Here is a 24,659-nt window from a genome sequence, read left to right as displayed (position 1 = left end):
AAAATGTACATTCAAACAAAAACTTACCTGATTATGAACAACCAAATCTCCAAGCTTGACATGGTCCTGGCTACAGAAACCTGAAATCTGCCCAGTTCACCATAATGGATCTTAGCTGATGTCCCGGCACAATAACCAAGAGATTATAGTAGCATGTTAATATCATTAACAATTTAACATCTTTGTACCATCAACTACCAGTCATTTATGATTAGAGGCCCAACCACCCTTCAGTGTTACACACTGAAAATTATATCACCTCCTAAATCCATCTTCTTTTTTTTATTTCAATATCAGCCTTCTCTTACGACCATGACAACTAAATTGGGCCGAACAACCGTATAATATTAATGGGCTTGTTGTGCAGGCCCATTATGCTCATACCTTGAACCTTCTTCCTCCTTGGGCTTGGAGGCCACATAGTTGCTTACTCCATTTTTTATATGACCACTCATAATTTTATTCTTAATATAATGAATAACGTTTGATACTAAATCATTTTCAAAAAAAAAAAAAACGTTTGATACTAAATCAATCCAATCAACCGAAACGCTATTTGAAGCATTTAGTTTTAAGATTCCCATTTAAAGTACATGAATTTAATTTAAATAACTATACTTGCATTTTTTTTAAATTTTGAAAAGAGTGTTGTTAGTGATAACGATTAATGATATAGTGTATTTTCGAGTAGGTCGTCAATGTATAAAATTTAAAACAACTTGGTTGCAAATAATATCCGACTATATAAAATACTGGGTTTTTCTCTCGTGATCAAATAGCCAAATTTAAAATTAGAATTATCATTGTTTATACACAAATTAGAAATGACGAAATATATAATACATACAATAATATAGCATAGGTAACGTGGTGGTTGACATGTTTATTTATTTTGTCTCAACTAAAATAAAAATAAAACACACACGTCAATATCGAGAAATCAGATGTTCAAAGATTTGAAGCAAATGTAAACGCTGAATGCTTATGCTATTAACAATATTATCAATTTTGTTGATATTTTTTCTCCAATCATCAGACAATAGCTACTAGTTTTGCATCATTCTCGTTTCTCAAATAAAATAAAGTTTGTATATGTCCTAAACCAAATCAACCATATAATTTTATTTTATTTTTTTGATATTAAATCACACCGCCATATATAATTGATATAATTGTGTGGTCCTTGACAAATAATTATCTACAAGTGTTAATTAAGGGCAGCCATCAGCAATGCAAGTTGTACTCTCATGAAGAGGACTTATGAATTCAATGTTGGAATTTTTTTAGAATTGTTTAACGATAACATCGTCCATATTAAATTATTAAGAAAGAAATATTTGAGTGTAAAAATGTATTTAAATTCGTGAGCATAATTAAAAAAATTTAATTTTTTTATTTTCTTTAATCAAAGCTTTTTATATTTTTAATAAGACTAAATCAAAATTTTTTTGATGAAAAAAGAACTGGAGATTCGATGTATTAGAGATTAAAACTCTAAGGTAGAGTTTGGAAAAAAAAAAGAAACTGAAAAATTGAGACAGAAACTTAGTATTGTGTTTAGTATAAATGAGAGATAGAAACCGAAATAAGAATGAAGCCCTAATTTAATTTGCGCAAAGGATAAAGTTAAAATGATATAATTGAAATAAGGGTATTTTAGGTATAAAATATTATTAAAGTTTTAATTTTCGCTCTCGAAAATTTCAGTCACTTGTGTCCCTACTGTTTGGAGGTACTGAAATATTGAATTTTTTGGAGACAGAGACTAAAATTTTAGTATTAGTCTCTAGATCAATAAACATGATACTGAATCCTAGTCTTCCAGTCTCCGTTTCAGTACTTCAAAACAAACACTACCTAAAGTTATTATTTATATTTGAGTGTGACACCTATTAAACTTTAAAACTCTAATACAATAGTATTTCTGGTTTTATTTTTATTTAATTTAAAATTAAAAGTAATAATGACTTATTCCATTAGCATTTATATTAATAAATGAGCTCACTCTTATATAAATCATTCAATCTGAAATAACTTAATTTAACAATGTGAAATAGTTTAATTTGTGATAAATATATATTTATATATATGTATTGTTCATAATAGATTAAAAAATATTAAAATAATAATTTCTTAACATTCAATTCGTGCAAACTACAAAAAATAAGCTAATGAGTAATAGCTCAAATGGCATAATCTCCACATACTCAATTAAGAGATTGCAGGTTCGAGTCTCCTATCTTTGGTAAAAAAAAAAAAAACTACAAAAAATAAACTTGAATAATCTTTTCGCTGTAAAAATGCACTCGAATTTTGCTATCGATGAAAATGGAGAATAGATCCTCTCAATTATTACAAAAAAAATGAGAAAGTAAAGTATGATCTCTAATCTTCCTTCAGTGCTCTCTCTAGGGGTGGCAAATGGGGAAGCCCACCTCGCCCCGCTTAGGGAGGTGGTCGAGCTGGCGGGTTGGCGGGTTAAGCCCGACAAATCTCTTGTTTTTTTATAAACTATTAATATTAAACAATATATATAATTTCACCAATCATTTCAACAAATTTATAATTTCTAAAGATATAAAATTATAATTTACAAATTCACAAACATTAAAGCCTTTATAATGATAAATATATAATAAACATAATCATAAACAAAGCTTTTTGAAACAAAATAATAAAACCAACATTGTCCAAAACAAAACAAATATTATCGAAAACATATAATTAAACATCTTCACGTTTATAATCAATCAAATATAAAACATAATCCAAAATATAACTTAGAACATCTTCAATTATCATCTTTATCTCCTTAGAGATCAATAACATTATAAAAATTTGTAAAAAAAAAATAGCCCTGAAAAAAAAAACACCGGAGAAGCCCGTCCTCCTACTGAAGCCCACCAAAGCCCACAGATTAGGCGATGCGGGTGAGGTGGGCTTTTTAAGTTTGACGGTTTCAAATTTCCAATTCAGGCCGTCTTTCTTGGTCCCACTTAAAAAATTAATGGTGAGAGATTACACATTATTTCCTCAAATGTTAAAAAAATTGAGAGGATCTATTCTCACAAACATGCCTTCAAATAATTTAAAACTGCGATAAAATATCTAATATTTAATATGTATTTCTCAAAAAATATTTTAGAGATTGAATTTTGATGCGGTTTTTCGTAAGTATGATTAGAAATATGAGATATTTTTATTTTTTAAATTTGATAATTTTTTGTTAAGTATATATTTTTTGTGATTTTTAAAAAGTATTCTTGGTTGTTGACATCATTGGTTGTTGACAAAAAAAAAACTACAAATTAGCAAAAATTACAAAATTTTAAGGATAAAAATATCTTATTTTTCTAATCATATTTATAAAAAATCATATTAAATTCAATTTTTAAAGCATTTTTTGAGAATACATATTTAATGTTAGATATTTTTGTTACGTTTTAAAATTATTTGAGAATATTTTCATCGATAATAAAATTTAGGTGTATTTTTGTCAACGACAAAATTTTTCGAATGGTTTACCTAATTTAATTCTCAAGAGAATAGAAACATTAATATGAAGAGCTTGTTTAGCCACAATTTATAAAGCACATATACTTTGCTGAGTTGTTATGTCAGCGTGTTGAACACATTTCGGACACGAAACTCACCGACATTTGTCCGATACATGTGTCTGCTGTGTCCAATCATGTCTTAATAAAAAATAAAAAATTTTTCTCTGGACACATTTGGACACACCTAAATACCATCACGTGTTAGTGTGTCCAGTCTTATTCTTAATATATATTTTTAAAATAAATTTAGATATAGTATATATTATTATTTATCAAAATAAAAAGATATTTTAAATACTTGATATAATTAAAATAAGACATTAAAAATAATTAAAAATTTAATTTATATTTTAATATCAATAAAATATTTAAATATCATTATGATTTATTTAAAAAAATTATATTTTATATGAATACGTGTCCCGTGTTTTATAAAATTTTAAAATTTACATATCGACGTGTCCTGTCGTGTCGTGTCCTGTGTCCATATGAATATCCGTACATCATATGCCACAATAAATTAATAATTAGGAATTGTCATACCACCGTATTTTCGTTTATATTCTAGCAATATAAATTGGATACTTGTAAATAATCTATAAAATCATTGAATTAATAATAAATACAAATTTAAATAGATGACATGTGTCCAATTCTTATTGATGAGATATGAATAAAAACATAATAGTAAAACATGTTATTTCTTTTCCAACTCGAGAGGTAAAGATACCTCCTCTAAAAAAATTAGTAAAAGAAAAAATATTTAAAATCATTTTCCAACTAAGAAATTAAAGAATATTACAATTGTTTTAACATGTCTAGAATCATGAAAGAATAATATATATATTTTCCCATTAATACTTTATTAAACAATGGAGAAATTTATTGATAAGGTATGCATATGCATGGAGTTAGCGTGAGAAATGTAATAACTTTTTTATTGAAGGATCATGGAGGGCTCGTGCAGCAGAAGAATTATAATTTAGGGTTATGATTGCACAAAATAATTTTGAAGAGCAATATCATTCTTATTGTTGTAACTTTTATTGCTGAGTAACATATGAGTCAGAAGCACGGGACAAGGGTCAATTAGCCTGACATTTTCAAGAAGAATCATAGCCTATAATATTTTTCTTACTTCGATTTTCAATTTGCCAGTGGAGAAGGCATGCATCCAAATAAATGATGAAGCCCACAAACCATGACCAAAGACTTTCCCAGATCTGTGCTAATAATTTAGGACCTAGGAGTATGAGAGTTACGAAATTGGATCAAAAGATACCCAAATGTTAGGTTTGGCATATGTTGGACTTGCATCATAGATATTGAATTTTACTTTATGATAGAGCTGAAATAATTATTATAGAATTGTTATTTAAAAATAGAGTAAAAGACAAATAGGTCTCTGACCTTTTAAAACAAAGACATTTTTGTCTTTTAAAATTGGAAAATACATTTCGATTTCTCACGTTTTAAACGGCTGACAATTATACCCCTCCGTTCATTTTGGGCCAAAAATGGCAACAAAGCCAGCTGACATGGAGGGATAGAGAATGACGTGTCCGTTACACTTGTTGAAGTGGATTGGGACAAATTATTAGTGGACAAATTCGTCCCTTAAGTCCAAAATGACGCCGTAAGCATGAGTGAGCCCTATTTCATCAAAATGCAAGGTGGAAGTCATGACCGCTGCTTGTGCGATCGTCCATGACGAGTGAGGGGGGTTCTTATGCACAAGACCTGGACGGGGATCTTCATACGCTGTTGCACGAGGATGTGATCGAGATGGGATTGCGCCAAAGTGCTTATGCGGCGTTCATGCCATTCTTTACAAGTCAACAACATCATCTAATCCCAATAAGATGTTTCTCGAGTGTCCATTCTTCAAGGTCGGTGACTATTTTGTTAGTAGTTGGATGAGACTGTAACGTGTCTAATTACAGTATTATCTGAAAATTTGCTCCAGGTTAAAGAACAGTATTGCCAGTACTTTGTCTGTCTTGATGAACACCTGAAAAAATTAGGGCCATGAAGTCTCAAGTATTGGGTGCTGTGAATGATGTTGGAGGGGTAGACATTGAAGATCAACTGGTGCGAAGTAAGAAATTGGAAAAAAAAATGGAAGAGTTGGAGAGGAAACTGTTATGTATTGAGAAGGAAAAAAAATGAGTTTGTGGCATATTACTTTGAATAGTGTAGTTGTTTTTGTTGTTGTTATATGTTTCTTAAAGTGGTGAGGATGATTTGATGTACAATGATGATGATGTAATGAAAATTGTCATTGTTGGCTATTTAATGAAAATTATCATTGTTGAACAAGTAAAAAATACTGTGAATCACCTATTATATAAGATAGTAATTCTGCATAGATTATGACCAAAATAGAAACAACAATGTATCTGTCTTAATCCAAAACATAACCGCATATGTTTGCCACAAAATAATAAAACATCTGGTTGGCATGTAAATAAGTTTGTCAAACTACGATAAATAGACAATGTTATTCAATTCATACTAAAGACTATGACAAAAAATAGAAATTCATTTAGTAGTATTCAATTCTTCTGATTGTTGGTCTCTTCTGATGGTGCCACACTGGTACTGGTGCTTTGAGTCTGGGGTTATCTGGGGTGGACTTAGTGATGAATTTGAAGGTGGATTTGCACTTGTTCGAAACCTTTTGATTGTCTATTTGGGTCTGAATTTAGAGGCAGTAGCTGGGATTTTGGGTTGTCCCATTCTTGACAGCTGAAATGGAGGCCAGATTATTAGGCACTAAGAAATACATTAAAAATAACCATAAAAACATTGTCCACTCACACAAATATTTTGTCGAATCTATCTCTTAGGACCGCCAAAATTGAAGATTGATCTCCTCGAGAACCTGAAATTAACACAGAAACAATTATTCACAAGTTAAATGTGAACATACAATTTATAATCTAATTCCAATTCTCAATCCTCTTTCTTCAACCTCATAATAAAACATTACTCTTATTAATTCACCCACTCACATAACAAAAAAAAAGTCCATACAATAATCAATAATCACCATGAACAATCGAGAGAGAATAAGTAAATACACCTTTCAACTAATGGTGCAATTTAGTAGCAAAGGACCAAAATACATGACAGAAAGAACCTACTTGTTATTGGGGCATTTCATTAAGCATGTTAAATGCAAGCATATAAAAAAAAATACATTGACCAAATGCATCAATTTATCATTTCCGTAAACACTACGGTAAGATCAAGAGAAACCATAACAAAAAAGAAAATACCTACGACAAGTTAAGAGGAAGAAAGAAACGAACCAAAAAGGCACGAGAGAGAGGAAAAGCGAGCGGCGACTGAAATGGCGTAGCAACGACATAGACTATGGCGACTGAGGGGCTTAGCATGAGCCACACCTCTCAAAGTGTTTTCAGGTCTTGTGCATGAAGAACCTCCCTCACTCGTCATGGACGATCGCACAAGCAACGACCATGGCTTCCTCCTTGTATTTTGATAAAATAAGGCTCACTCATGTTTACGGCGTCATTTTGGACTTAAGGGACGAATTTGTCCACTAATAATTTGTCCCAATCAACTTCAGCAAGTGTAACGGACACGTCATTTTTTACTCCCTTTATATCAGCTGGCTTTGTTGTCATTTTTGGTCCAAAATAGATGAAGGAGTATAATTGTCAACCATTTTAAAACGTGAGAGATCGAAATGTATTTTCCAATTTTAAGGTACGAAAATATTCTCGTTTTAAAAGGCCAAAGACCTATTTATCTTTTATCCTTAAAAATAAATGTATTTCAATATATAGTTTTATATTTATTATAATAATAATTAACATTTTTTGGTTGAACAACTTGTGAAAATTAAAAGCTAGGCCTAACATCAATGTGAAACTGGAAGAGCATTAATTATGTTTCCAGAACTTGACATGTCTAGAGATTTGTAGAATTACTGTGTCTCCTTCACATGCAGCCGTCGCCGCCAACAGAAAGAAGGTTCAAAAGATAATTATTTTGTCATTTTTCTTATACTAGAGATTTTTATTTTATTTTATTTTTAATATCTAAAACTTAAATCTGATACTACTAAAAAAGCCTTTGTTATTACTTGACAAAGTTAATATTGAATATTTCTATATTTTCAGTAAAAGGAAGAATACAACATTAAAATCAAAGAAAAAAAAAGAAACATATTTAGAAGGAGAGTGTTGAAAAAGGCAAATATCTTCACTTAGTTGCATGCCAAGTGATGGGTCCATGAATGGCCAAAAACAACTTGAACATGTCCCTTTTCACTACTCATCCTTTTTGTCACACAATACAGCACAATAATTTCTATGCTACTCACATAAAAAAAAAATTCATATAAAAATAATAGTTAAAATATAAATATATTAAATAATTTAATTAAATATATTAAATTATGAAATTATTTTTAATTCTTATCTTCATAATATAGATATTTTCATATGAATAGCCCATCAACTAACGCGTCTCAAAATGTCTCGTACTGTATTTCAACCACTCTAACACCATTTTCTTGAATCCTCAATTTCCCTTTCTTTTCTTTTCTTTTGCCATTTGGTACACGTATCTACAATTCCCTCTCTCTCTTTGCATACTCAACATTTACCTTACAAAATCACAAACAAACAAACACAAAGACAAAACAATATTACTCTATTACAATTTTATTTTTCTTTTTCTCATCCTTTATGACATTTTTGTTTTTTTAAATACAAATTTTGAGCTTATAGTAAGACATAATAAAAGGATATAAACTATTTCTCTAACAATAATATACCCCTCAACCGAACTTAACAAAAAAAAAGTAACAACCAAAACTCAATATATGTGTTCCCAAATATAAGGAGAAATAAATAAAATCAAAATTAAAAAAAAAAGTTGAAAGTGTGATTAACTAGTTCTCTGATGAGAAATTGGAACTGTTGATATTATTATTGCTTCCATTGGTATTGTTGTTGGGAGTACTAGTGTTGTTGCCATTATTAACAACAGTGCTATTGTTGGTGTTGCCATTATTGTTTTGGTGTTGTGCACCTCCAATAATGGAAGTAATAGCAGCTGCCAAAGCAGCAGTGAAGTTAGGATCAGCTGCAATGGCAGCAGTGGCAGCACTAACTGAATCGGCGAGCTGCGGAGGCGGCGGGGGAGGCTGAGAAGAAGGATCAGCATCCTGAGAGAGTTGAAGGCCTGAGAACTTAGAGTGGTTATAAAGAGCGTGGCCAAAGATGTGAGGCAGCAATGAAGAAGGGGGTGAGTGAGGGAATGGTAATTGGAAGTGGTTTTGGTGGTTTGGGAATTGCAAAGGGTTAGGGGAGTGAGTGAGATCCAAAGTGACAGTTGGGAATGGTGCTGAGGCTGAGATTGTGGCCATGCTTGAGGAGCAAGGAAGGAGTGTCCTTGTTAGAAAGTTAGCATTCATAAGGCCATCACTGCTTGACATTGATCCCGAGAGAAGCATTCTTGCTGCTGAAGATGTTGTTTGTGCCATTGCCATTGCTGCTGGTGGCAGAGGGTGGTTGTGATTCCCTTCATATGTTGTTACTAGTATTGTTCTGTCCTCAGCACACCTTTGTACCTGTACAGATCATATCCCATCCAATCAAATATTTCATTGTAATTAATTTTTGTAATAGAATTTGAAAAGAATGATTAAAAGTACCTGTTTTCTAACAGGGCAACCTGCAGCCATGGTGCATCTGTAGTATGCTCTTGGACATGGGTTTCCTTTTGCCATCTTCTGCCCATATTTCCTCCATTGGCATCCATCCGTCATCTGACACATAATTTGAGATACATGTTTCATTATGTTTTTAACACACGACCCTTTTTTGCAATAACATAACTAATTTGACATACCATTGGAGCCTCTGATCTAGCTCTAACAGAGACTCTAGCTTTTCTCATAGTGGCTTCAGCTTGATCAACATTTCTTGGAGCCAAGGGACTATCCTCTCTGCTATTCTTTTCGTGATCATCACTGCTTCCATTCTTCCTCTCTGGAGACTTCGACCTCTCCGACGAAGAAAGCGAAGCCTCCTCCCCCGTCTCAGCACCGTTAGTGGCCAATCCAAGATCCATGAACTGTCTTGGCGCTGCGTCTTGCTTCTTCTCCTCCTCCTCCTCTGGCTTGTGTTGTTGCATCAAAGCCACCACTTGCATCTGCAGGGCCTTGTATTCCGCGGTTACACGATCAAGCCTCTCTCTCAACCGTTGATTCTCCGCCTTCGTTCGCTCCAGCTCCGCCAGAATAACAACCGTCTGATCAGGGACGGGTCTTTTCTGGTGTGAATTCGGTGAGATGTCATCGTCAACAACGGATTGATCGCTGCTCGTGTTGGTAGTAAGAAGATTCAGACCAGTCTGAAAGAATGAATGAAAATTGAGAAGGTTGGGATGCGTAATTCAGAAGTAAAGACACGGTATTGGTATGCATGATACTTACGTTTACTTTGGAATCCAAGATATCAGAATTCATGGTGTTGTGGTGGTGGTGATGAGGAGGAGGGGCAGAGGCAGAGGCAGAGGCAGAGGCAGAGAAGAAGTCGTGTTCATCAATGAGAGGTCTCTTGTCATGGTGGTGGAGGGAGCAGGTGAGGTTGACTTGGAAGGGCTTAAGTGAATTGGTGGCGGTGGCGGTGGTGGTGGTGGTGAGAGTGGTGTTATCCATAAGGTGGTTGCGGTGAATGGATCTGAATCAATGGAGAGTCCACAGCCATGAATTGAAGTTCAATGGGAAATGGAAGAATATAAGAAGAGAGAGAGTGAAGTCATAGTAAATGATGCATTTGGACTCGGCAACAAAACAGGGTAATTCAGACTTGAGACTCGACACTTCTCTTAGCTTTTCACTTTTTATAACTATCTTTTCCTCCTTTTCAATCTCTTTTTCTTATTCCTTTTCTATTTTTAGTGCATACCACTCTTTTACTAATTAGATGAATAGATAATTATTAGATAATTTAATATATTACGAAATTACTAAATTTAAGCATGATTTATAAAATCTCATTAGAAGTTCAATTAATAAGATTTCATGAAAGATACAAGTCTTCCGATAACGATAAACTTACAATGGGGTATTTTATCGTAGTCTAGTTGTATATTAAGCCCCCTTAATTATGTAATACTGATTAGTATACATACACAATTTTTTTGCCCCATTATTAAAGTTTTTTGTCACTGATTTTATTTTTCTCCTGGTTTATGGTTCTTGATTATAGTTCAGTTCTTAATCATTGGACATCTCAAACTCAACTATGAAGTAACCATTGAAATATAGGTATAATTTTGGTCATAAACAGTTTTTACAAAGATGATGACTAAATACTGAATATTAATAAGAAAAGATTTTTTCATTAATAATTAGAAAAGCTAGTTTAAATATATTTTTCCAAGCGCATTGTTAAAAAAAAAATCGAAGGTAATTAGTTAATTAAAACCCTAGTGAAAATAGGGTACGTTAGTCAACGATTTTGAAGACTAATTAGGTATAGCCGTATAGGAGACTGAGACTCAAACACGTATAGAATAGTTGGGTTCTGATACGAAGTACAACTAACTTGACCAAGTAATAATTATGAATTAAACCCTCATACAATACGGATCTTTAATGTTTCACTCATGAACCAAAGTACTTTTGTCCTATATATTCATTTAATTTTCTTCATATTTTCCGGTTTTTCACCTCATTTCCAAGTTTTCCATATACATGTCCAGCTAATTTAGTATTATTTCTAACAAATTATAACAAACACATGAAAAAGTCAAAACAGTAACTACATAATTTCAGCATATTTAAGGTGTGTGTTTTTATTGCTAACAGAACGAGTAGAGTTTGTTCTTATCACTTCATTACTCATAAAAGCTTAGGGGTTAAAAATTGAAGTAATAAATGGTAGGTCATGCACTATGTTGAGTTTAGGAAGAAATGAAATGTCTAATTAAAAAAATATATATTTGCTACGTATCCAAACTAGTGTTAAATCCGTGCGATGCACACGGACTTATATTTAAATTTGATATGTTAAATTAAAAATAATATTTTATATTCATAAATTTTTCAAATTTAGTATAATATTATTATCGTCATTATATAATAAATGTACTGAATATATTGTTTTATGTTTATTCAAAATAAAATACAAATAGAAGAGTTTGAAGTCTATAATATTCTTGAACCATAAGAAGAGAGACATGGAAAAATAAGAACATATATAACTGTAATAATAGTATATCAATTTTATATTAAATTTTATATCAAAAGGCTAATAAAAATTTATGTCTATGTACTTTTGTGTATTTATGTTTATGTCTCATTTATGTTGAGACAACATAAGTAAAAAGAGAGAAAAAGATGAAAGTACTTCTATTGTTGTGTTAAGATAAGACAAAAAAATAACAATGTAAACGAACTAAATAGAAAAAATTTATAAATGTGACAAATAAAAATATTTAAATTTAAAAATCAAAATGGTTAAGAAGTCACTTAATTACAAATTAGTATTAGAATTTTAAATTTCAAATTTTTAAATAAAATTTCTTAATTATCTAGTGCAAATTTAAAATTTTTAAATAAAATTTTCTATTCAAACGTTTTTTGTCCATTAGAAAAATAAAAATTTGTTAATTTGAAAATAATTTTTTTTAATTTCATCATAAATAGTATTAACTTTATTATTTGCTGATAAAAATAAATAAAATTAACTATAATCTAAAAATTAATAACTTTATAAATTACGTAAATGTAAAAAAAATATTTAAATTTTTTTAAAATACTAAATTAAGTCAATTTTGTCGGAACAACATTAGAAATAGAATTAAGTATAGAAGAATGTCAAATTAATTTTTTTTAAATAGTATAAATAACTTCACATCTTAATAAGACTGATAATTCTATTTACTTTATTATAATCCTTTGTAATTAACATAGTAACTTATAAATTATATAAATTTTTAAAAAATATTCTCAAACTCAATTGCTTACTTAAAAATTAAAAAAAAAAGTATATTTGAATTTAAATTTAAAATTCTAAACATAGTACTTTAATTAAAAAATATAATTAGATTTATTTTTAAAATAAGTACACATTAAAAATTAATAACTAACTTAATTGTATCAATAATAATTAAAAGAAGAAATTTATAATTTTATGACATTAAATATTAAATTAGAAATTATCAGAATATCAACGGTGAGAATCAAATTAAAAATAAAACCACAAGTAATAACCAAATAACTTTAATTTATATTTAAAAATATTCTAAATTCCAAACATAAAAATCGAAAAGAACAAAAAAAAATAACTCAAGAAAAGACAATATTTTCACCAAAACAAACATATGCTTGGCATTATTCTATTAGATAGGCTCTAAAAGGGATTCCAAAACATGTGCATCCAAATTCTCAAGTTTCATTCTCAATCTTGATCTTCTTGCAAGTTGAGGTATCTCCTTCCACCTTCGAATCTTCCGACTCCGAGGATAGTCGCTTAGTTGGTGTAATAGCATTTTCTAACAATTCGGATTCATCATTGGCCGCAACTTCATTGGAGAATTCAAGCAACAAATTCTGTACAAAATACCATGTTAAATTAAAGACTTCTTTCTAACCTTTGATTTTATTTCACTAATATTTTTTGAATAAAATTAAGATATAATTTTGAGAGAACAAACAAATAAAAAATTTATTTTTTGAACAAATACCTTAGCACCTTCTACTTTCTCCCCTTCAATGATTGAGGATGCCTTTGAAATTGGAAGCAAACTATCGGTGTAGTCAACATCCTAAAATTATAATTAATTATTAATTATTATTTATAAATTAGATACTACTAATGACCAAAAAAGCAAAAAATAAACTGATTTTTAATAGAAAGTACACTTATAATTATACTCACAATTTGAATAGGGTGAGCTTCTTTGAATTTATTTATGAGGTCCACATTATCAGTCATCTTCTTTACTTTATAAGAAGTTGAAAAATGTGGATTATCATATATTTAAACTTCAATGATAAGGAGAAAGGTCTTATATTATCAATTAAATTGAGTAAGAGTGTATGTGTATCATGTGTATTCGATAGATCTCTTTTCTGCAGGGTATTACATAATATATTAATAATAAATAATATAACAGTTACCATTAAAAACATCTTCACTAATATTTTTAGAAATAAATATTGGTTAGATCTTACCAATAGGAGTGGATCAAGTATCTCTACACAGCTCTTTCCCAAAATTTGTTTTGCCTCCTTGTCAAAGATTACAAAATATGTACAGTCAGAATCATCAATGACACCAAGCTTTATTCGGTACCTGCTTAAAAAAAGAAAATAACATAAAAAAAAGTTAAATATAGAGTTATTCAATATCTGATCCAATGTGCATAGACTTTAATTTAAAAAAATAAATAACCTTGGATAAAAGGAGACGGCCACAACTTGAACATTTGAAAATTTTTGTAAAAACATATGTAGACCTGTTGCATTCGCATTGACCGTACCACCAGTCTAAAGTATCCATAATATGATTTATAGTAGCCAAGACAACATAAACAACATTCTAAAAAAAACTTAATAATTTAAATTTCCTGAATTTAGTGAATTTTTAAATCTTTAAAGATATACCTAAATAAATAAGATGAATAAATAAAAATAATTTATGTACAACGAATTTCAATTATTTTTTTCTCAACTTTTTTTCAAAAAAGAAAATTACCGTATCTAATTCTTTTAACTGCTCAATGATTTTGCCTTGATAAATTTTTAAGAATGCAGCCTCATTTGGAATTCCACCGATGTTACCCTTAGGTTCTTCAAATCTTACAAAGCTAGATAAATAAAGCAAAAAAAAAAATTATGTTAGATAACACACACATATTATGAAACTAAAGAATTTAAAAAAAAAATATACCCACCTATTTTTAAATTGGATGATATTTGCATCTTCAAGATTGAAGATCATCTTTGTGCCTTACATGAAATTTTGTAAAATAATCTTTTCTGAAAAATTTAATTTAATACAAAATGAGTAAAAATTCACATAAAAAATAAGTAAATTGTGGACCTCATTTACCTCGTGTGTATAATTGTCACCTCACATATAAAAATATATTGTTAATAAATTATGAATAAATATTACCGTTATATAACTTCACTTTAACAAATTGTAAGACGACAACAGTTCCATCTTTATTGCCGGATTTCAAAAAAGCATTTAATTCACAGTGCATAGTTACCAAAAAGTACACACTCCATTATTTTTCTATATCAAATAGAATGTTTAATGTTAAATATATCTTTTTATAACAAAATAAACAAAATATAATTATAACTCAAAACTTAATTACCAATAAAATAATATCAAATAATTAATTATTTTAAATTTGTAAGAAACAAACCACGAAAAGAATGCTTTTATTAATTTTTTTTAATTTGAATACTTTTTTTTTCAAAATTAATCCGAAGTGATTTTTTCAAAAAATTTAAATACGTAGACGTTTAAAAACGATGCCTTTGAATCCAAAAAATAATAACGAAGCTTAATGTTAGTTAAGATACATTTGTTACTTATTAATAATATTAATAAAAATATTTATAATAAAATAAATTAATCCATCATCAATCTTTAATTCAATAATAATGTACTTGATAAATTTGTCATCCTTTTTAAGAGTCTTTTTACTCCCAATTCCAGTAAGATATCCAACAACATCTGAAATGATTTAAAATAAAAAAATTATTGTCAAATTTGTTAAAAAAAATACAACCGAAATTATCAATAAAAATTTATAAATAAATTATACTTTTCTAAAATAATAAACTTACTAACTAAATACGTGCAATCATACCCAAGAGTATCGAGAGTGTCAAAACTCACAAACTTAAATCCATATTGTGGGATACTTGACGATTCTGAAAGTCTGTACATATCAGTACGCTGGTAATTTTCGTATGGCAATGGAGAATTTCTGTAATTTGGTAGTGTCCATAGCCGTATCACTCTATACGTACACATAAATTGTCGATTGTAGGACTGATGTCTGTAATTTTGTAAATTTCAGCCATTAGAATAAGTAGAGAGATTTTAGATATATGTAAAGAAAGGGATTGATGTACTTTAAATCGTGGTACTTTACATCTCTCATAACTTATACTTTTATAGTTGATTCATAACTAACATTTTTTAAATTTGGTTGACTTTAATTAGTATAGTTGCTTATAAGTTATATAAAATTTTAAAAAATATTCTCAAACTCAATTGCTTATTAAAATTAAAAAAAAGTTTATTTGAATTTAAATTTAAAATTTTAAACATAATACTTTAATTAAAAATTATAATTAGATTTTTTTAAATAAATACACATTAAAAATCAATAACTAACTTAATTACATCAACAATATTTCATATGAGAAATTTATAATGTTATGGCATTAAATACTAAATTAGAAATTAACAGAATATCAACGATGTAAATAGAATTAAAATTAAAATAAAACCACAAGCAATAACCAAATAACTTCAATTTATATTTAAAAAAAAATTCTAAATTCCAAACATAAAGATAAAAAAGAACCTAAAGAAAAATAATAACTCTACACATATCTCATAACTTATACTTTTATGAGAGAAATTTTAGATTTTGAATGTATGTAAAGAAAGGATTTGATGTACTTTGAATTGTGGTACTGCACATATCTCATAACTTATACTTTTATAGTTGACTCATAGCTAAAAATTTTTAAATTTGGTTGACTTTAATTTAAATTTGAATTAAATTTATGTATGTAACTGCAATTTTTGAAAAAAATCTACAAAAATTTAAAAAAATAGTGCTAAAAAGAATCAACAATAATAATTTAAAATTTAAAAAATAACAACCTAAATATAACAACCCCAACAAATAATTTAAAATTTGAAAATAACAACTTAAACAAATAATAATTTATAATTTATAAATATAAATCTAAAAATTTCTAGTAACGACACCTAAGCAAATAAACTCCCAGACTCAACATATGAGCGCCACGTCAGCATATGAGCTCCCCATTTGTATACTATAAAGATAATATTGTTATCCAAGTTCAACAAAAAAATTCAACATCAACAAAAAATTACTCATATTAAAAAAAATGTGATTACATGCCCACATATTATTCTTACAATCAAGTCATTTTACCTTCACATTATCGTCGTCGTGGTCGTCTTCTTTTTCTTTGCGTTCCCTCTCCTTTTCCTTCTCTTTCTCCTTCTTTTTCTTTGTGTATTTTTTTCTCATCATCATTTTTTTATTGCTGCTGTTATTGCAATAGAAAGTGAAGAGAAAGACTTTTGAATTGTGCAGGACAACAAGTCCAAATGCACCTTAATTTCCTAAAAAATGAACCAAAATTATATAATGATTACGATACAATTAACTCAGAAATGAACTGAAATTACATAATTGATTACGACACAATTAACTCAGAAATAAACCGAAATTATATAATGATTGCGACATAATTAACTCAAAAAGAAAGAGAAGTAAAGAACAATGATAAAGAATATACAGGTTCGAAAAGCAATGGATATTAATACACTACTAGAAAATTACTTATTACAGACGAATATTTCTGACAGATTTTATCCTATGAAAATACAGATAGATTTTGCGAGAAAACTTTCGTCAAAAACAAAGAAAAATGAATTAGCATGAATTACAGACGATAAAAAGAACCTATCGATAATTCTGTCGGAAAAATTAGTATTTTTTCATAAAAAATAATTACCGACAAAAAATTCGTTTATTTTTAAATGAACAGATTATTAAAATAATCAGAAAAATTTTCATAACTAATATATGAGACAGACCAGATTATTAAAGTAATTAGGAAAATATTCAGATGTGTGCATAAAATTTAAAAGATGTGATTATCTCAGAAAAATATATATGTATAGTCCAAGTGAAAGATTGTTAGAAAATTATTATTTCTTAATATATTATGAGCAATACATATATTAATTATAATCGCAAATTAAGTAATTTCACATTAAATGACTTATATAATGTTGATCTCATTTATTGTCATAAATGTTGAATTAAATAAGTCATTATTACTTTTGATCTGAATAAATGAGATTAGAACTATAGATACTATTTTATTTGAGGTTTAGGGTTTAATGAGTGTCACACTCAAATATAAATAATGACTTCAGAATTTTGGTCTCCAACACATCAAACTCATCTCTGCAGCTCTTTTTTCACAGTGGAGTTGTGATTCAGCTCTATCAGGAATACAGAAGATTTTGGTTGACGAAAATCAAAGAACCACAAGAGCCAAGCTCTTTGATCTCAATCATGCTCTTGAATGAAGGGACGCTTCCATGCTCTCAGTTATATTTTTTAATGATTTAATATTGATAATTTTGAGGTTGAAAAATCCTAAAATTTTCAGATAAAATAGAATTTTTATTCAATCAAAATGATAAATAATTTTATTGAATTAAATTATATTAATATGATCATTAGATGATAAAAAATGCAATAAATAAATAATATTTTAAGAGTATAAAAATATTAAATTATCATTTCAATTAACTTTTTTAATCAACGACAATAAATATCTTGAATTAATTAATTTTTTACAAAAAATTATATACTTAAAATTATTTTATTTTGTCAAAAATATTTTGAACATACAATGGTTCAATAAGAAGTTGACTATTAATAATTGAATATAATATTTTTAAATTCATATTTTCATAAAAAGATGTACTTAATTCTATCCATCCTAAATAATTCTATATTCATTATTACTTATCTATCTAAATAATTCTAACATTGATAGAATATTATTTTTAGATGTAAAAAATTTGAAATATATTTATTCTATTTCAAAAATAAGTATTCATATTTAACTTAGAATTTCAACAAATATAACAAAAAATATTATATTTTTTAGTTAAAAAAGTAAAATATCTATAAATATATTTTTGCGCTTTAGTTTTAGATTTTTCAAAAAAATTTAGCAAGTTAATGGAATTAAATTATATTTCTATAATATATATAAGAATGTATATTACACATAAAAAAATATTAGGTGTAATAAGAACAAATACATAAATTAAAGTAAAATTTAGAAAAATAAAAACTAATAAAATATTAAAGAAAAAAATATAAATAGAAGAGAAACAAAATTATTAAATAGAAGAGAAAGAATTTAATAAATTTTATGTGTATATAAAAGAAGAATAAAAAAAAGATATACAATATCTTATTTAATTTAGCAAGATTTATGAGAATAAACACATAGAATAAGGAGAATAAAAATAATAATAAAAAGAAACTAAATATTTGAATTAATATAAAAATAAAAAAGTAATAAAATGATGATAATCTATCATAATCTTAATCTTTTAATATAATTAATTAATAACAATATAATTATAAGTCTATCATAATTTTAATCTAATCTTTTAATATAATTAATTCTAATTAAGTAATCAAATAAATTAAATATAAATATGTCTAATCTAATTGTATAAAAAAATAGGAGATTTTTACAATTAGACATATTATATATTATTATTATTAGTGACATATAAATATTAAAATTATATTAATACATTAATAGAAATAACTTGAGTATATTTTTCATTAAATAAACAAAGTTAATGCACAACAAAATTACATGTAAAGAGAAAAAAATAAAAAAGAGTTAAAATATCCAAAGTGATAAAAAGATTATTTTATAGAAGACTATAAAATAATGAACTTCTAACTAAATTAAACTGTACTTCTTCCAGGAACAATAACTTCCTAAAGCTAAGATTAGAAATGTGACGATAATGTACCGATATAACAAAATGCAGACACACATTTTGATTTTGTCAATTGCCACTGAATAACATTGGATGGATATTTGGTTGCAGAATCAAGAGAATAAGGCCAACCGAATTAAGTAAAGCAAATATCACAATAATTATATTACTAATTTAAAAAAAATCAATTCAATTCATTCAAATTTTTATTTAAAATAGACAATTAAAGATCACCAATGAATAAAAATAAATGGGATATAATAAAGAATAATTTTAGTAGTATAAATAATTAAATTAAATTATTATATACAATTTTTAGTTTTTACCTTATTATAATTTAAGTTAATATTAATGGTAAAAAACTAATTTTAAATAGCTCCAATTTGTATTTTATAACATAATTAAAGCACAATTCATACTTTTTTATTTTGTGATTAATCAATATTTTTTAAATTTTTTGGTTAAGTCTTCTGTATTTTATAATTGATAAATTTTCTCTACAAAATATAAATTTGTGATAAATTATTACAATCATAATTAATTAAAAAAATCAAGAAAAATAAAAAAAATTAAATAAAAGATAAAAAGTAGAGTAAAAATTTATTTTAAAACTAAAAATTTTTCAATTGTGTTAGAAATTTTAAAAACTATATAATCAATTTTGTTACTTACTTTAACTTCATTATCCTTTTGTATCCAAAATAAGAATATAATGTCACACTTATTTTAAAAAAGATGAAACTCTTCAAATACACGGTATAATGTATAATTTAAGAATAATAAGATAAAAAATGTTTATAATTTTATAATAGTATTTGAAATTTTCAATGACGATAATACAAAGAGTTTAAATCTACCAAATGAATTCAATAGTTACCCTTTGCATATTTTATTTAAATTTTAATTTTAAAATTTAATTTGTATCTTCTTTTTTCCTAATATAAATTATTTTTTACAAAAAATAGGAAAAAAATCTATTAGACAAAAAAATATTCTATCAAAGAATTATTATAAGGAGATTTATATTAGAGAAGCTAAGAAAATAATAAAAGCATTTATAATAATAAAGATAAAGAAATGAAGCATATATTAAAGCATGTTAGAAAAGAAATAATAAAGTTTTTCGTATTAATAATAATAATGCTGAGAAATGATGTTGCTATTTTAGACTTTTAGCCTCTGCCTTTGGCCATCATTTTTTTCTTTTCTTTGCTTTTCTATTTAAATTATTAAGTCATAAAAAAATAAAGAACAATTCAAGAAGCAAGATCAATAATAACTATACAATCAAAATACATAGGAGAAAAACAAACTATTATATGATAGAATTAACATGAGTATATTTTATCATTAAATAAACAAAGTTAACACAAAATAAAATTACACATAAAGAGAAAAAAAGAGTTAAAATATCCAAAGTGATAAAAAGATTATTTTTACAATTTTATTCTGTCATGTTTATATATATATATATATATAGCAGACTATAAAACAATGAACTTCTAAATAATTAAATTGTATTTATTATTATTAGAAAAGATAAGAGAGAGAGCACTAGAGAAAAGGCTTTGTGTATTCAACTTGTGTAGAATGATACAATATAAAAGGGGATTTATAGGTACTAAGAGAATCGAAATAATAAAGACGTAATATCGTATAATAAATATTCAGATATGTTAAATAACGCTAATTGATCTAATTGATCCTAGTTATACTCTAACATTCCTCCTCAAACTCAAATGACAACTTGGGTTTGAAACTTATTTGAAACAACTAAATAAAAAAATGCATAAATTGATAGAACGGGTGCAGACGGAACTGCTAAAGAAAGCATAGACAGAACTGTCGAAAGGAAGCGCACACAGAACTACCGAAAAGGAAGCACAAACGGAACTGTCAGAAAGAAGCGCAGACGGAATTACCATAAGAAAACGTAGACGAAATTGTCGGAAGAGAACATAGATGGAACTGCCGCAAGAGTGGCCAACTGCCGAAAAATACTGAAAAGATGGCAAACTTACCGAAAACTGTTGAAAAGTGACAAAGTGCGAAGTGATAACAAACTATCGGAAGAAACGAAAAATATATGGTTTCTCCATGAGAATAAGTAAGTAGTGGATAGGCTAATCGGTGAAGTTAGAAAAGTATCAAAACATTGACAAAAGAAGAGAAAAAAAAAGGCATGTAAGAAAAGTTTGAAAGGTGCGGTGATTTCACAAGAAGAAAATCAACTTATCCTCCTCAAGGAGGATACCATAGCTTTGATACCAACCATGTTAGAAAGGAGAGATGGAGCAATAGAAAAAATGTTTGTGAGCATTCAAGTTCTATAGAATAATACAATATAGAAGAGTATTTATAGGTGATAAGAGAATCGAAATAATAAAGACGTAATATTCTATAATAAATATTTAGATATGCTGAATAATGCTAATTGATCCTAATTATATAAAAATCCAATTTTTATATAATAGAATAGATTTGAAACATCACTAATCAATTTCATATTTTCTTCCATTAAAACTATTGGCAAGTGATATTCCCCGCGAACAAATAATGCCTGTATCCAATAATATAGGTCATTTAAAAAAAAAAATTGTCAAGTTGTGTAGAATGATACAATATAAAAGAAAATTTATAGATGTTAAGAGAATCGAAATAATAAAGACATAATATCCTATAATAAATATTCAGATATGTTAAATAATGCTATTTGATCTTATTGATCATAATTATACTCTAACATTCCTCCTCAAACTCAAGTGACGATTTGAGTTTGAAACTTATTTGAAACAACTAAATAAAAAAATGCATAAATTGATAGAATGGGTGCATACAAAACTGCCTGAAGAAAACACAGACAGAACTATCGGAAGGAAGTGCAGATGAAACTCCCGGAAAAAAGTGCAGATGGAACTGCCACAAGAAAACGCAGATGGAACTGCCAGAAGGAAGCCCAAACGAAATTGTTGAAAAGGAACGCAGACGAAACTGTCGGAAGAGAATGCAGACGAAATTGCAGCAAGAGTGCCCAACTGCCGAAAAACTGTTGAAAAGATGGCGAACTGCCAGAAAATTGTTGAAAAGTGACAAAGTACGAAGAGATGACAAACTATCGGAAGGTGACGAAAAAAATATGGTTTCTCCATGAGAATAAGTAAGTAGTGGATGAGTTAATCGGTGAGGTTAGAAAAGCATCAATGCATTGACAAAAGAAAAGAGAAAAAATGGCACAGAAGAAAAGTATGAAAAGTATGGCGATTTCACCAGAAGAAAATCAACTTATCCTCCTCAAAGAGAATACCATGGCTCTGATTCCATGTTAGAAAATGGAGAGGGAGCAATAGAAAAAATATTTGTGAATATTCAAGTTGTATAGAATGATACAATATAGAAGGGTATTTATAGGTGATAAGAGAATCGAAATAATAAATATGTATATCTTATAATAATATTCAGATATGTTGAATAATACTAATTGATCTAATTAATCCTAATTATACTCTAACAATTATATTCAATTAATTGATATACATAATATTAAATTGTGTGATACTTAAATATCTAATTAAATCAATTAGTTGATATAATTAAGTTTTCATAATAAATTATTTAATGAATCAAAAGAAATAAATTAGAAAACACTCTCAGAAGCATGCCACGTCAGTTTTATTATTAAGTGCAAAAAATCCAATTTTTATATAATAGAATAGATAGAATAGATAGGATATTTAATAATTAAAAAATATTAATAAAAAATTATCAAAATTTGTTATTTTTTATTTTATTTAATGCTTTCTGTAATAAATAAATTTTAAATGAGATAATTTTAAATTATTTGAACTGATTATGTTTTATCTTTCTAGCATTTCTAAAAAAAATATAGTTTTATTTTTTATGATGACAAATATTATTTGATTAAGTTTAAAAATTAAAATTGTAATTTAATAAGTGTATTATTATGTAGCTTTGTGTTGATATTTTAATGGCAAAAACATAGTTTATTATTGGTATTATTTGTTTACATATCAATCTTTATTTGGGTTAACAACATGATTTAGTTTCCAACATACTAAGCAAGAATAAAGAAGAACTATCATTATTGAAATATTGAGTTGGGGCACTAATTCATAAAGAATAAAAATTGGAAAAGTGGTTATTTTTCATTTTTGGCACCAAAACTTTTTTTTTTTTTATCAAACTGTGAGAGAAGAAAAAGATAAAAATTTAGAGTAAAAATTAAGATCAAAATTGCTGACTCACTTAATACAATAAGAATCCTCCGCAAGAACATCAAGCAGTGCTTTTCTCTATGCAACCACAATCCTCCGCCATTTGCAAAACTGATTTGCTGTTGTTTTTGCAACACTATTATCCCTACTATAATACTCATCTTTGAGAGAAAAATGCAACCGTCCTTGGTGCTCATAATTCGTTACCAAACAAACTTTTAATTTTTGGAAGCAATGCACTTCTACAAAAGAGACATTCATCCAAATTTTGAGACTAAAAAGTGAAAGTACAAATTTAGTTTTTCCTAAAGCAATATTGCTATATTTCTTTTCCTTCCTTGTTTACCCTAGATATATATCATGATTTTCTAATTTTTTTCTTTGTTTCAACAAAAAAAAAAAATTAATATGTAAAAAATTTGTAAAAGTCAATGAAAAAAAAGGTAAAAGAGATACACTTGGAAAAAAATTATTAATTATGTTAAATTTTTTTGATGTAATTTTTGTTTTGTGTCATGAGCTTGAGAAATTTTTCTTATTAAACTGAAAGAGAACTTAGTAAACAAATCTAAATTAAGTTAGTTTAGTGGTGACAAGTCTAATTAAAAACTTTTTGTGTTCCTTAATAAAATTAAAAAGAATCTTAGAAAATTGATGAATGTGATTTTTTTAAAATTATAGAATAAATTTTATTATTATTGTAGTAGAGACTAGATATAAATTACAGACTAAATTAAAATATATGATAGTGCAAACTTTTTTTTCTTTGTTTTGTCTTTATTATCGTTATGAGATAAAAATAAATTGACTTCTGTATAATTATTTTAATAAATACTGTACCAGCTCAATTTTAAATCTATTTTAGCAATTCACTTCAAAAACGATCTTTTAGATTTAATCTTTTTTTTAGGCCATTGAAAATCTTTAACTTATCTTAGAAAATAGACAAAAATATCTTTTATTGCGATCATAAACTCTTAAGCTCTTTATATATATACATATATATATATATATATAACAATGATCATGAGTAAAAAAAT

General features: G+C 27.4%; 1 protein-coding gene across 1 annotated transcript; it reads right to left on the bottom strand.

Moving 5' to 3' along the window:
• Window positions 1–8,159: 8,159 nt before the first annotated feature.
• On the bottom strand, window positions 8,160–10,422 carry LOC127741129 (probable WRKY transcription factor 31). Its single transcript, XM_052252785.1, has 4 exons — window positions 10,033–10,422; window positions 9,447–9,950; window positions 9,250–9,363; window positions 8,160–9,165 (listed from the first exon to the last, which is right to left on the bottom strand). The coding sequence occupies exons 1-4, from the start codon at window positions 10,255–10,257 to the stop codon at window positions 8,485–8,487; spliced, it is 1,524 nt and encodes a 507-aa protein (XP_052108745.1). The 5' UTR covers window positions 10,258–10,422; the 3' UTR covers window positions 8,160–8,484.
• Window positions 10,423–24,659: the final 14,237 nt, after the last annotated feature.

Source organism: Arachis duranensis, chromosome 8 (assembly GCF_000817695.3).
Source record: "Arachis duranensis cultivar V14167 chromosome 8, aradu.V14167.gnm2.J7QH, whole genome shotgun sequence".
NCBI classification, from domain to species: domain Eukaryota; kingdom Viridiplantae; phylum Streptophyta; class Magnoliopsida; order Fabales; family Fabaceae; genus Arachis; species Arachis duranensis.
The sequence above is the reverse complement of the archived record's forward strand: the minus strand, read 5'-3'. Positions and strand labels throughout refer to the sequence as shown.

Excerpts from the sequence above, each read along its gene's own strand:
- LOC127741129 (XM_052252785.1), bottom strand. The coding sequence starts at position 10,257 with ATGGATAACACCACTCTCACCACCACCACCACCGCCACCGCCACCAAT. Across the intron at positions 9,364-9,446 it reads CTAGATCAGAGGCTCCAATG|ATGACGGATGGATGCCAATG; the intron begins GTATGTCAAATT and ends ATTATGTGTCAG. Across the intron at positions 9,166-9,249 it reads GTTGCCCTGTTAGAAAACAG|GTACAAAGGTGTGCTGAGGA; the intron begins GTACTTTTAATC and ends TGATCTGTACAG.